Source organism: Labrus mixtus, chromosome 3, assembly GCF_963584025.1.
Source record: "Labrus mixtus chromosome 3, fLabMix1.1, whole genome shotgun sequence".
In the NCBI taxonomy this organism is placed as follows: Eukaryota; Metazoa; Chordata; class Actinopteri; order Labriformes; family Labridae; genus Labrus; species Labrus mixtus.
The window spans coordinates 19,476,143-19,488,557 of record NC_083614.1 but is presented as its reverse complement, the minus strand read 5'-3'; the positions used below and the strand labels follow the sequence as shown (position 1 = coordinate 19,488,557).

The 12,415-nt window shown below is 37.1% G+C and overlaps 1 protein-coding gene across 2 annotated transcripts in view; it reads right to left on the bottom strand.

Annotated features, from left to right (window-relative positions):
• pex5la (peroxisomal biogenesis factor 5-like a) overlaps positions 1-12,415 on the bottom strand; it is a 92,912-nt gene that overhangs the window by 33,504 nt on the left and 46,993 nt on the right. For both annotated transcript variants that reach the window (XM_061033617.1, XM_061033618.1), the window contains 3 exons: positions 5,273-5,384; positions 918-1,127; positions 23-146 (listed from right to left, as the gene is read on the bottom strand). In XM_061033617.1, coding sequence (XP_060889600.1) covers positions 23-146; positions 918-1,127; positions 5,273-5,384 — 446 coding nt within the window. The remainder of the gene's footprint in view (positions 1-22; positions 147-917; positions 1,128-5,272; positions 5,385-12,415) is intronic.

Genomic DNA, 12,415 nt, shown 5'->3' with positions numbered 1-12,415 from the left:
AGCCTGTAAGAAAAATGCCTACCAGAGAAACTCATTGGAGGAGTTTTTTGAAGAACGCCTTCTTTCTAACTTCCATTTCCTGTTGCCATTCCTTTCAGGGTTTGGGTTCAGCTCTTCCCATTTATCCAATGGTGAACCAATCGTCACTTGTGAAAGTAAGCAAATGATAGGAAAATTAAAAAAACATGCTTTTTAAGCAAAAGATTCTCATTTGAGGTAAAATATTGCATTTCAAAAACATGTCATCAAATCTATCACTGTGGAGTAAGGGTGGCTGATGGATGATGTAGAGAAAGTCTATTTATTTGTTAATTTGGACAATGTTCATGTGTTCTTGACTATTTGATCTCTGTGGATGTCCTTACAAAAGATGCCCAGAATTGTTTGAAGACGTGGACTTTTGCAGATAAATTATGCCAAGCTAATAATAAATCTCATTGTCATGAATTATTCAGTACAACATACTCAATCTGCATAATGAGTTCTTATTAAAGACTTTAACCTTTTCAATAGGCAAATAAGAAACATATTGGCTGTTTCCTTTTGAATGTCTTTAAAGATAATCCCTATCATTACAGTAAATGGCTTGCTCTTTCTCTGCCTATAAGTGAATATTTGTGAGGTTAGTTCCTCTGGGGATGGTGGAGTAAGAGATGTAGGATGTTTCGGGATTATGTAGAAATTGGTTAAATGCAAGACAACGCAGTCCAGGGAGATTTTCCAAGAGTTTCAGAGTTCTCCTAATACAGTTGCTGGATTTTTAGTGCACACCAAGTTAAGTTATAGTCTGCATCACTGTCCTTTTAGAAGAATACATTTTGCTCGTAGACTGAAATGTATTTAAGGTATTTAGAGTCAGTTAGATGTATCGGTACACCATAAGAAAAGTAACAAACCAATTTACAATCTGTCTCTACCTGAATCTATGGACGCCCTCTCAGGGGTTCTCATGCTTGGTCCTGTCTGTTCTATTTCCACCTGGATCAGCTCGGTCTCATCCGTCTTCTTCCTGTGAGCGTTTTTCTTCAGGCTGTTGCCGCGGGACGACAGCGGACTCCTCCTGTTCTTGATGGTTTTCCTATCACCAGGTTCACTCAGATCCAGCAGGTCCAGTGTTGAAGACAGAACTGTGAGGGACATGGCATCAGTATTTAAGAAGTCCTCTTTTGCATAATTGCAGTACTTCTCACACGAAAATATATTTCGGCCGTCTGCCCAGACAGCAACCAAGGTAGATTTGGCAACCCGTTCAAACTATTTTTTTCTGACAAAACACTAAATAGAGTGGAGAATACAAATAATTAAAAACCCCACTAGTAATAAATCAATGCACCTCTTCAAACTATACTAAGAAATGATGCCTGCTTCTCTTTCTTTTTCTTCTTCCTTCTTTTGTTGCCATTATGATCTGCTTTGAAAAGAAAGATTAAATATTAGAATTGTGAGTCATGGTTATCGCAAGGATTTTTTTTTGCTTAACCCGAACCTCGATAGCTTTCTTTTGTGGTTATGTCAAGGTAGTTTTCTTTTCTGTCTCTAAGCATGTGTCATACTCTATGAACTTAGCTTTCTCTTTGTAACAAAGAGAACAGCTGGCTTTCCTTATTTTACAGCAGGAAGCTTTGATTTTGATCTACGCTTTTTCTGACAGTGAGAAAGCTGTCAAAGGTACTTAAGATGTCAGGAAATGTTACCTCTAGTTGGACATGTAAGAAATGTGCTGCTGCTCTTTAAATATAGTCTAAATATGCTACTCGCTGCTGCACTGTTGGATGAGGATAAGGCTGCCCCTTGAGGAGATCAAGTTTGGTCAATTAAGTAATTCAATCTCAGGCTGGCTGAGAGGCAAAGGACAGAGCAGTCTGTCGGGGGCTCAACTTTTGTCTGCTGTCGTCTTGCATTGTGATAAAAGTAAACGCTTATTTTCGGGTTTCATTAAAACCAAGAAGTGGATTGTCTGTGTGAGTAATAACTTTTAATTCTTCCTTCTGTTTCCGCTAGATTTGTTTAATGGTATCAAACCAATAATATACTTCCCCTCCAATTCTGGTTTTAATATTCTTTTTTCTTCTATGATTTAAAAGGTTGTGGTTTTAGTCAGACAATCATTACATTCTGCATATGTCTTGCTAATATCATCATAATTCAAACTATCTTTTCTCAGTGAAGTGTGTTTTTCCTCCAGTGTATCATTAATTGATATGCCTCTAAAGTAAAACAAGTTTTAACATTTCTTAAATCCATGATATACACAGAACCAAGTTCCTCATATAATCGGTGTTGTTTATGCTCATTTTCCAGGGATATACTTGCTGTCTTGTTGCACAATGAGACTCAACACACATGACTGCATATTTGGTGTGTGCTGCTGTTTCATGACAACCAACTGAGATCAATTGTCGACTGAAATCTCTGCGTAATTAGAGCGCATGCTTGTCTTCCATGCCTTGTGCTCTTCAGATGACAAGTACAAATCAGGGGAGGCACACTCTTGGGAAGGTTGCCAGAAGAGTTTCAACATCAAAAAGAAACACAAAGTTGTTCATGAAAAGGCAAAAATGTCAAAAATATTTTGGCACCCTGGAGTCTACTGGAGATTATGAAACTGGGTAGCTCTGTACTACTACTGTACCAACAAGTACATGTATGATCCAGAAACTTTTGATATAGTATTAATGTAAACTTGATATTTATCTAAGAAGGGGAATAACAAACTAATGCTTTGAATTTGACATGGCTATTGATTTGGCTTTTGCTCTAAAGAATATGTAAAAGCTTGCCACTGTGGATGTTTAGCAAGTTTGTGAAGAGTGATTCCCTTTGCAGCTCTTGTTAGATGAACCTTACATTTTTTGAGTGTTTTCGGTTTTCGGATGAAATAAAAAAAGAACCAATTTTCATTTTTACATGTACAAGAGCGTTTTCTGTTATTCAAAAAAGTGCTAGTTACTGGTTACAGGCTATGATGGACAGTTGCTACTCAGCTGAAGTGTGTTCTTAAGCTTTTGGTCACCTTGACATTTCCAATTAAGTAAACACTTAGATTTCCAATTGTACATACACAAACAACAATGTTTTAAATAAAGAAGAGACTGTTGTTAAATAGATTATTATAACCTCAAGTATCCAGTAGTTCTACAGCAAGAATCATGCATCCTAAGGAAACTCCTGTGGCCATTGAGCCATCACGTCAGAGCAAAGTGCTGACTAAAGAAGTTTCAGTGCAAGGATTGAGGAGAAGGCCTTTGTATAGGGATACAGTGGTGATCAGAGGCTCTTCTTTAATAAATTAGCTTAAGCGTTCAGACAAGTGATGGATAACCTAATCTACGTGAGAAGGACACATACTTGTCTAAACAGCTACCTATTCTTACCTGAGTATATCCAAACCCATGTATCAACAAGACAACCATTCAAAGATGGATTTTTTTTGTTCAATTCTATCCATGTGCAGAGCTAGTCACACACCTCAAAATCAGATGGCACTGAAACTGCATGCAAAGAAAGAGCACACTATAATGTATAGTATGTCCCATATGGATAAGCATATTTATTATGGTAATTATTATTCTTTATTGATTTTCTTTGGCTGCTAATTCCTGTTTAGTGTGGCTTCATAGTACACGTCTTTGATGGTCCATTACAATGTGAAAACAGATGGACATAAAGCACGCCTGAATAGATTGACATACAACCACACGTGAAAATCAACTTCACCCTCTTGTCTCTGAACTGTAGGAGGAAATCATGTAAGATGGAGAAACTAATGTGAGCATGCCGAGTACAAGAAAACCTTTTAGTGCCACTTCCCGGAATAGTATAAAATCTAGATCTTAATAAATAATGTAAACAGGATTGGATCATTTTGTGAATTTTAAAGAACCATGATCAATTAGAGTCAGCCTGCGTCACTGTCAGCAGGAACAGCAGGAAACATTACGGAGACAGACGGTGGAGAGTTTCCCCACAATATTCCCCTTCACTCTGCCAGGCTGATTCAGCACGGCCATCAGGCAGTATGGTGACAACACATGTCAGCTAAGCAATCTGGTTCTGCAAGTAGTTGTTCAAGAGATGTTACAGTTCAGTGATCAAACTCCACCCATGTGGAAACCAGGATGGCATCTGGCATCTGTTCAAGTCAAAACATTCGATTTCTCAAATCCTTACTTTGACCTGGATGATTTTTAGATTACTTATTGTCAGAATTTAAGCTTGTACTGAACATCCGGTGCAACATACATATACATAAAGGGAGACACATATTTCCTGCGTGCTTTAGTGATATAGTTGTCCCCAACTCAAACTAAAAAAAAGCAATCAGCAATTTTGCATGAAAATCTCATTTAGTGACTTGAATTAGTCTCATATTTTACATTTGACTGCTTGTTTAGAACATTTTAATAGACAGAAAACTTGTTTATGATAAGGTTATATAAAAACCAAAGACTTACACAATGACTATTTCCATTTCACTAATGCAAATATCAGATAGTTACATAATAATACACAGTTTAATGGAAAGAAATGTAAAAATTATCCAAAAATGCAATATCTGTTTAACTGCTTGACTAAGAAGGGAACATTGGTATATAGGTACACACAAAAACCTTATATTATGTTACTATTTTCATAACTTTGTCTCTAGTTTTTCTTATTTATTGATTAATTCCGATCTACTCCTTATCTTCATGCACCGCACTATTAATATGAATTTACCTAACAGAAGTGGATAAGATGCACATCTGTATGCCGTTCTGTTTCTTCTCAAATCTGCAGTACATTTGGATGGACATGTGACTATTGTGCAAGAATCAAACACATATACATTTATGGCTCATGTAGTCAAATTAACTCCAATTTCTTCTGTTATCTGAATCTTCTTTGAGACTATTTTCTATCCTTCAAGAAGCATGGAAACCCACAGTAACTGGAAAAGTGGGAACAAAAATGAGCCATAATTAGAATTCACAGTACATTGTCCATCAATGATCCCTTTAAAATGGGCACATAATTGTGTTTTTAATAATCACATAATCTGTGTTTAATTATGTTTAGTGATATATTTTATTTTCAAAGCAGAAGTAAATGACTGTTTGCTACTCAAAACCCTTTGTATTTCAGTTAGATACTGTAGAGTCATTGCACAGTTCAATCCCAAAAAAGCAAATTCAAGATTTACAACTAGTAGTACTGGTTAGCATCCTATGTATTTTTTGCATGCAACCAGTTAAATTGATTGTATTTGCAGATGGAAATGATTGTAATGTACCAGCTGTGTTGGAAGTCAATGGGCGGGAAAGCCCATCACACTTGGTCTCGCAGAGAAAATCGTCGATGGAGGGGCTTAGGAGGGGGCGGCTCTCTTGTTGCTCACTCACCAACTGAAACAGAAAACAGAAAAAACTGTTCAGGCTCTCACTCAGCATGGAAGTCCAATCTTAATGTATATAGGCCATGTTGTGTTAATTAATACTACTAATAATAATAATAATGATAATAATAACACAAATTCTACCAGGAGTTAAAATTTCTGTTTAAAAACCTAGGTGCATGTATTAAGAAAACTGGCTGTCATTTATTTAAATCACCATTGTATTTAATAAGTCATTTTATTATTGAAAGATGGTTATGTTAATATAGTACATGACATGTCACTGAATGAGTCACCATTGAGAAAACGACATAGATTATCTAAGGTGAGTGAAACCTAATGGATGTCCACCATTACTGCTTATCTCACCTTCCAAGTCATGAAAATGCTAATTACCTTGCCTGTGATTCACCAATTTGTATGCATGCCAGTGCAGCTGTGGAATAGCTTACATCCAATTTATGATCAGCACCCTGAAGTCACGATACTCCAGCTGCAGCTGGCCAAAATATGCTAACTAGTGATTCATCATTTTGAGGTGAAAACCAGTTTTGGCCCATAGTGATGGTGAGCCACCTCCACTAACATCAGCCTTTGCAGTGTATAAAATGCTGGCAGCTAACAAACATGACATTTGCTATTGTTGCTCTGCAGACCAAGCTCGCTTACAGAATTTTAATGAAGGTGCTAAAAGATTAATTACCAAGCAAGAATGGACAGCACACAATGCTATATATGAGAGTTGCTGAATGGGTTTTTTATAGTATGTCTACAGAGAGTAGACATGTAAAGTTATCTATACTCTATTGTAATGTAACATTGTTTACCCCATGTGCTCGATATTACACCCTCATTGTTCAGGGTCCTGTAAACCTCACTTCTATTTTTTTAAATATAATAGCTGCTGAAATGATCAAGATTTTTTCTCTCCCGTCCTTGCTTATATTCAATATCTAATAAAGAATTTGAATTAAAACTTTCCATTTACCAAGACCTTGGATACATATATATTACAAAATGACAAAATACAGACATCACCATACAGCTATATTATAATATCAAGTTAAGAAGGCTTTAACACGGCTTATTCTTTCAGGAAGAGGTTTGTACAAATAGTTTTTTAAATGATTAACCTTCAGCATCACATCAAAAAAATGGGTAGGACAAACAATATAGAGGACCCTCTGTTACCATAACCTGCATAATGCAGGCTTTATTGCAAGTACACGTATAAGGATGCATTTATTATCGCTCAGTGCACAACATACAAATGTAACTTTGTGTCTGTATTCTGTGCCTTTATTTTCCAGAAAACCAAAGTTTATGGAGGTATGTAATATGGCAAAGAAGAGAAACTGCTGGAGCGTCAGTAGCCCAGTGGTTAGAGCACCTGCCCCCCCTTAAGGTGACAACAGTCCCTCAAGCGGAAGTCCCAGGTTCAAATCCGACCTGTGGCTCCTTCCCCCAATGTCATTCCCCACTCTCCTCGATTTCTGGCTCTATCCCTTGTCCTATCCCAAAATAGACCCTAAAAATAATTCATAAGAGAAACCGCTATGTCCTGGAAAGTGACAACATAATATGAGAAGTAGAAAGGAATACAATTGTGTTGTTTGGCAGCCTGAAAAGTGGGATTGAATGGCATCAAAACAAAAACCATTTTTGGAAGGAAATCTCTTCTGTCTGGTTTGCGGCCCGATTCCAGCGGAGGTTTTAATATTTAATTTACGCATGCATGATACGTTACTTGTATAGTCTAGGCTATGATACAATACTTTTTACATTCAGGTTAAAAACAAGTGCTTAATATCGCAAAAAAAAGTCCAGTCCGGGGTTGTTCAGCTTCAATTTCTCAAGTGGCGGTGGACAGAGACGAACCTGGACCTGTGTCAGAGATGGGTAATGGTAAATATTTAATAACCTAGACTACTAGTATTTTGTAGCCCTGTCCATATCAAACAAATAAATAATTGCAAAGATGCAGAGTTTATTGATATTATTTTATTTATTTTCCAGATAATTAACCCCCGCAGGCACAAATGGCCTCCAGCCGTCGGCTGCACAAACTAGCCTGGTGACCAGCCCCACTGAGACCGGCAATGGTGGGTGCCTGTCCTCCTTCTCCAGTGCTGGCCAACCGACACGACTCTGGGTCCATTCTGAAGAGGTCCTAGAGAGACAGACAGAGATGTCGGTCAAGGGCGGAGAGAAACCTCTTTCTACTTGTCATTAATGTGACTTGAGAAGAGGTGACTGAAAACCTGAAACGTTCTGCATCAATTTAATAAAGTGTTTGACCAAACGTTGTGTAATGTCTAATTGTCATCTGAATAGCCTATTTCCAAACATAAGAATTGAAGACTTACGTTTTAGAAGAGCTGGATGAAGTCCTGTCAACGTCTTAAAGCCCCAGGATGAAGTTAATTGTTATTTTGTCACATGTAGCCCGGCTTAAATGCGTCTGTTGTGCGCAATTACGCATGTGGTACAGCAGCTTATGACATTGTTATTTAATTCTCTGATAAATTGTGATCTAACATTAATTAAAGTTCCGTGTATTTAAATTATCAGCAGTTACACACACTCACAGAAACACACACACACACACACACACACACACACACACACACACACACATGCAGTTCATGTAGTAAAATTGTTACGAGTAAAACAGCCGTCATCCTGACAAATTTGCTTTAATCAAATTCATTTAAAAGTAAAATTGTTCATTTTGCCAGATAATATCCATCAAAGAGATAATAAAAACAAATATGCTTTGAGGATAATTACCCATGTTATGAGATTTAATTTATAAATTTACTGTAATTACACAAAAGAAGCACAACATTTTTCTGCATACAAAAAATTCAAACAAAAAACCACATGAAAGATCATTATGTTGTTGGGTATTTTTGCTGCACTGTAAGATTGCTGATCCAGCACAGGTAATTAGAATATTTGCTTTGCTGGCATCAGAATACAGCTTCGGTTCATGTGAAGTCTCACAGTGTGAAGTAACCCGATTTCATCCTCTGCTGCTGCCTGCCCAGCCATTCATGCATTTCCTCCCCAATTTTCAATGCACATGACAAATCACACAGGGATAAACTTGTTTTTAAAGGTCGCTTGTATTCGGTAATTTACACTCTGCTTGTTCAGGGAAAGTGTAATTGTAGGCTGAGGCGGTAAACCATTGAATCTATTACAATGGTTATTATTGTGAAAGAGGAAGAAGCCTTATTTAATCTCTGCTTAATAAAAGCTAAGAGTTACCATTAAACCCTTGTCACTGTATTGACTGAAGACATAAATAATGCGATTAAGGTAAATAAAACAGCAGTATTAATCCACCATTAAAATTAGTCATACCCAAACACTTTTTCAGTTTGAGTCTTAGTGTTAGTTGTTAGTTAGCTTCATAGCAGATCAGTATGTCACAAGGCAGGAAAAGGAGCCTATTTTCTCCAAAACAAATACTAATTATACACACAGTATTTTACTATGGTACTTATCAATATTGATTTGGTCAACTCACATATGCAACCATTGTAAACATTTTAACAACTTAATTACCAAAATAATCATCTATAAAGTTTGTCTAGTCTAATGTCTGACAGGTGGTGTTTAATGTAAGTGTAAACTGATTATTGTATAAAGTTGACATAAAAATAAATCCCACAAGGCTCTGGGACTACGTGATAGAGACATGTCTGCGCTTTATTGTTTTATAAACAATTAATATGATAAATAAATCAAATACATAAACCTTAGCTAAACCTATCAATGTTTTTTTTTTAAGTTAGTTAGTTTTAATAGTTTTCTTTAATGGATTCAATGTACAGATGTATCCGTAACTATATATACAAGCAGGGTCCGAAATGAACTCACAGGCCAAGGTGGCGGAGAGAGAGAAGCTAACAGTGTAAATAAATTCATACATGCACACTTTTACAGTGGCTGAATTGATGGAAACCAGAGAAGCATCTGTCAATGCCTGTCAATGAATAACATTTTTTATTTACAAAGCATCTATTGGAGGACATTCAAGAGTTACTCTACATTAAACAGAGATTCTTGGATAAATCCCCTGTAGTCTGTGTAAAAATTCCCCACACAATAGATGATCTTGGAGCTCTCTTTTTATTTTTTAGCATTAAAAATGTCCTCTAAATGCAGGCTACAGCTGTCCCTGCAGGGTATCTGTTTTTGATGGTTTGGCTGAATGACTGAAGGTCACTACTGCCAAGGAGCTGAATGCTGCACATTTGCAGCAAGCCGTAATCTCAAAGTAACATATTTAATTCATAAAAAATGTTTAAGAGTAATGACAGATGTTAACAGAATCTTGGCTTTCAGCCCTTCTGAGTCATATTTAGTGTTGAAAGTTGGCAGCATTGTCATATTCCCAGTAAAATATAACTGTGTTAACCTTTATGTTGTCCTCAGGTCTTTTTTTACCCATTTTCAAAGTCTTAATTTAAAAATAATATGGATTTTTTCATCTAATTGCCTAAAAACGACATGCATGGTTCCCTACCACGCCCTTTGCAAATGTCCTTCATGATGAAAACTTACAATGAATTATGAGTGTTTTAAAACTAGCTTTTGTTTTCTTCGGGGGGAAAAGAATGACCTAGGGGGCTATGGTGCTAAGGGTCATCCAATTGTGTTTTTGCAGAAGATGTACACACACACACTGAACACACAAATCAAAGTTGATATGTCAAACTGATTTCATTACAACTTTTTCTTGAATGATGAGCTTCTAGACAACAAGCGCACACAGACAAAGACATACACACTCAGACACACAAACTTCAAATCTGCAGACACGTATAAATGGTTCCATTACTACTTTTCCCTGAACTCTGGGGACCCAAACTTTGAGACAACACACATACCATAAACTGTTTGACACGCACACACACACACACACACACACACACACACACACACACACTCACACACTCACACACACACACACACAGACACACACCATAGACTGTATAAGACATAAACACACACTCAGACACACACACACACACAAAAAACCCCTTCAACAGAAGCAGTGACCCACAGGTAATGTGATGGGGCAATTGATCACACTGATTTTCTCCAGCAGAACACAGAGAGACACACACAGATATAAAAACACAGTCACAACTTTAAAGCTGCACCTTTGTAAAAACTGTTCATATTGGACCTTTTGATGTGCTTTTCTGCCTTTGGGACAATATAAACAATAGAAAAAAATCAAAAGGCAACAAAACCCCCAGCGTTTGGATAATTTCACATTTGAGTCTGAGACAGAAACATGGAGAGGTGCTATACTGCTTCATAGGCTCTTGATTTTATCTGGACCCCATTGAAGAGGAAAATGACCAGGAGGAATGTGAAGGAGAGGAAGAAGTGTCAGAAGTAGAGGGCAACACTGAAAATTATGATAATGCTTCAGCTGAGAAGGAGGATGACTCAAGAGATGAGGAAGGAGAACATACTGAAATGAAAGATGGTTTCCAGTCAAAGGATGGAAATTTGCTCTGGTCTTCCATTCCTTCAAATGACAGATGACACATGCTGGGGCAGAGAGAGAAAGAAGTCCCCGTTGTCCAACAAGGAATGCAATATTTCGTGCTGATGGCATCAAGTCCAATTTTAAGCTATTTCTCCCGGAGTCAATTCAAAAGATTACCTGGGTCTGTTGGTTGCAGCTTGTGTCTACAGATCCAGTAAAGAAGCTACATTTAGCCTATGGCATGCCCAGTCTGAAAGGACAATTTTTCATGTCACTCAAGGGGTTACATGTAATTTCAAGAGTGATTGATGACAGTTGATGATCTTGCACAAGACGAACATGCTGTGTACGAAACAAACTTGCTGCATCTGATTAACAATCCTGAAGCTGATGTGACAGTGGATGAGTGCTTGGTTCCCTTCAGAGGTCGCTGGGCCTTCAAATCGTTCAAATCAAAAAGTAAACCAAGAAAGTATGGCATAAAAATCTGGGTTGTCTGCAATGCTAGGAAAAACTATGCCTGGAACATGCAAAGTTTCACTGGCAAACCTTTTGATGGACAACCAGAAAAAATGAGTTGATAATATGCCCTTGGACAGGATTTACTGAAGAAAGATGACTTTGGTGGTATTGGTTAGGAAGAACAGACCTGAGCTTCCCCCTGAACTTTTGGCAGCCAGAGAAAGGGCTCGATTCTCATCAGAGTTCACTTTCACTGAGACACATGCACTTGTGTCCTACTGACCCCAAAAAAGAAGAAATGTGCTCCTGATGAACACTTCAAATGGATATACTGCTGTGAGCAGTAAGGAAGACAAAAAGCACCAAATTATCCTGCGCTACAACCAGAACAAAGGGGGAGTCGACAAACCTGGACAAGGTACAGTATTAAACTTTTTTAGGAATATTTATTGTCAATCATACAAATAAAAATGGCTGTCTTCCTGCACACTTGACGTGTCTGCCTACATCTCAACAACAACTAAACCCAGCCTGTTTTCTGTGCTTTTTAGAAAGAATTGAAACAATTCTGAAAACTACATTTTGTCAATGGTTGCAACTAAAGTAAAGATTTTTTTTGTTTTTGTACATGAAATTGATTTTCTCTGTTCTCTGTTTTTTTTTTTTGTATACATTTGAATCAGTCAGATCTGACCTGTTAGTATACTTACTATTATTTGTCAAATACCAGTTCGTAATTATCCATAATAATCCATAAATTATTTTTATTTCGAGAATTACTATTAATGAGGTCCTTCAACCTTTAATTTCATAAACAAGTGTCAAGTTTGGTTATCACTGATAATGACTTTGAACACAATTAGGTGCGACACATAATTATGTGATATAGCTCATGATTTATAACCAGTCAAACCAGATAGGGTCAATTTTAACCCATGAGGACAACAAGACAAAGCCTCTGCCTCACCATGTGTTTAGCTCTAAATTACAAATGTTAGCATATTACCATGCTGAACTCGGATGGTTAATTCACATCCTAAATATTGTATCATGTTAAACATAAG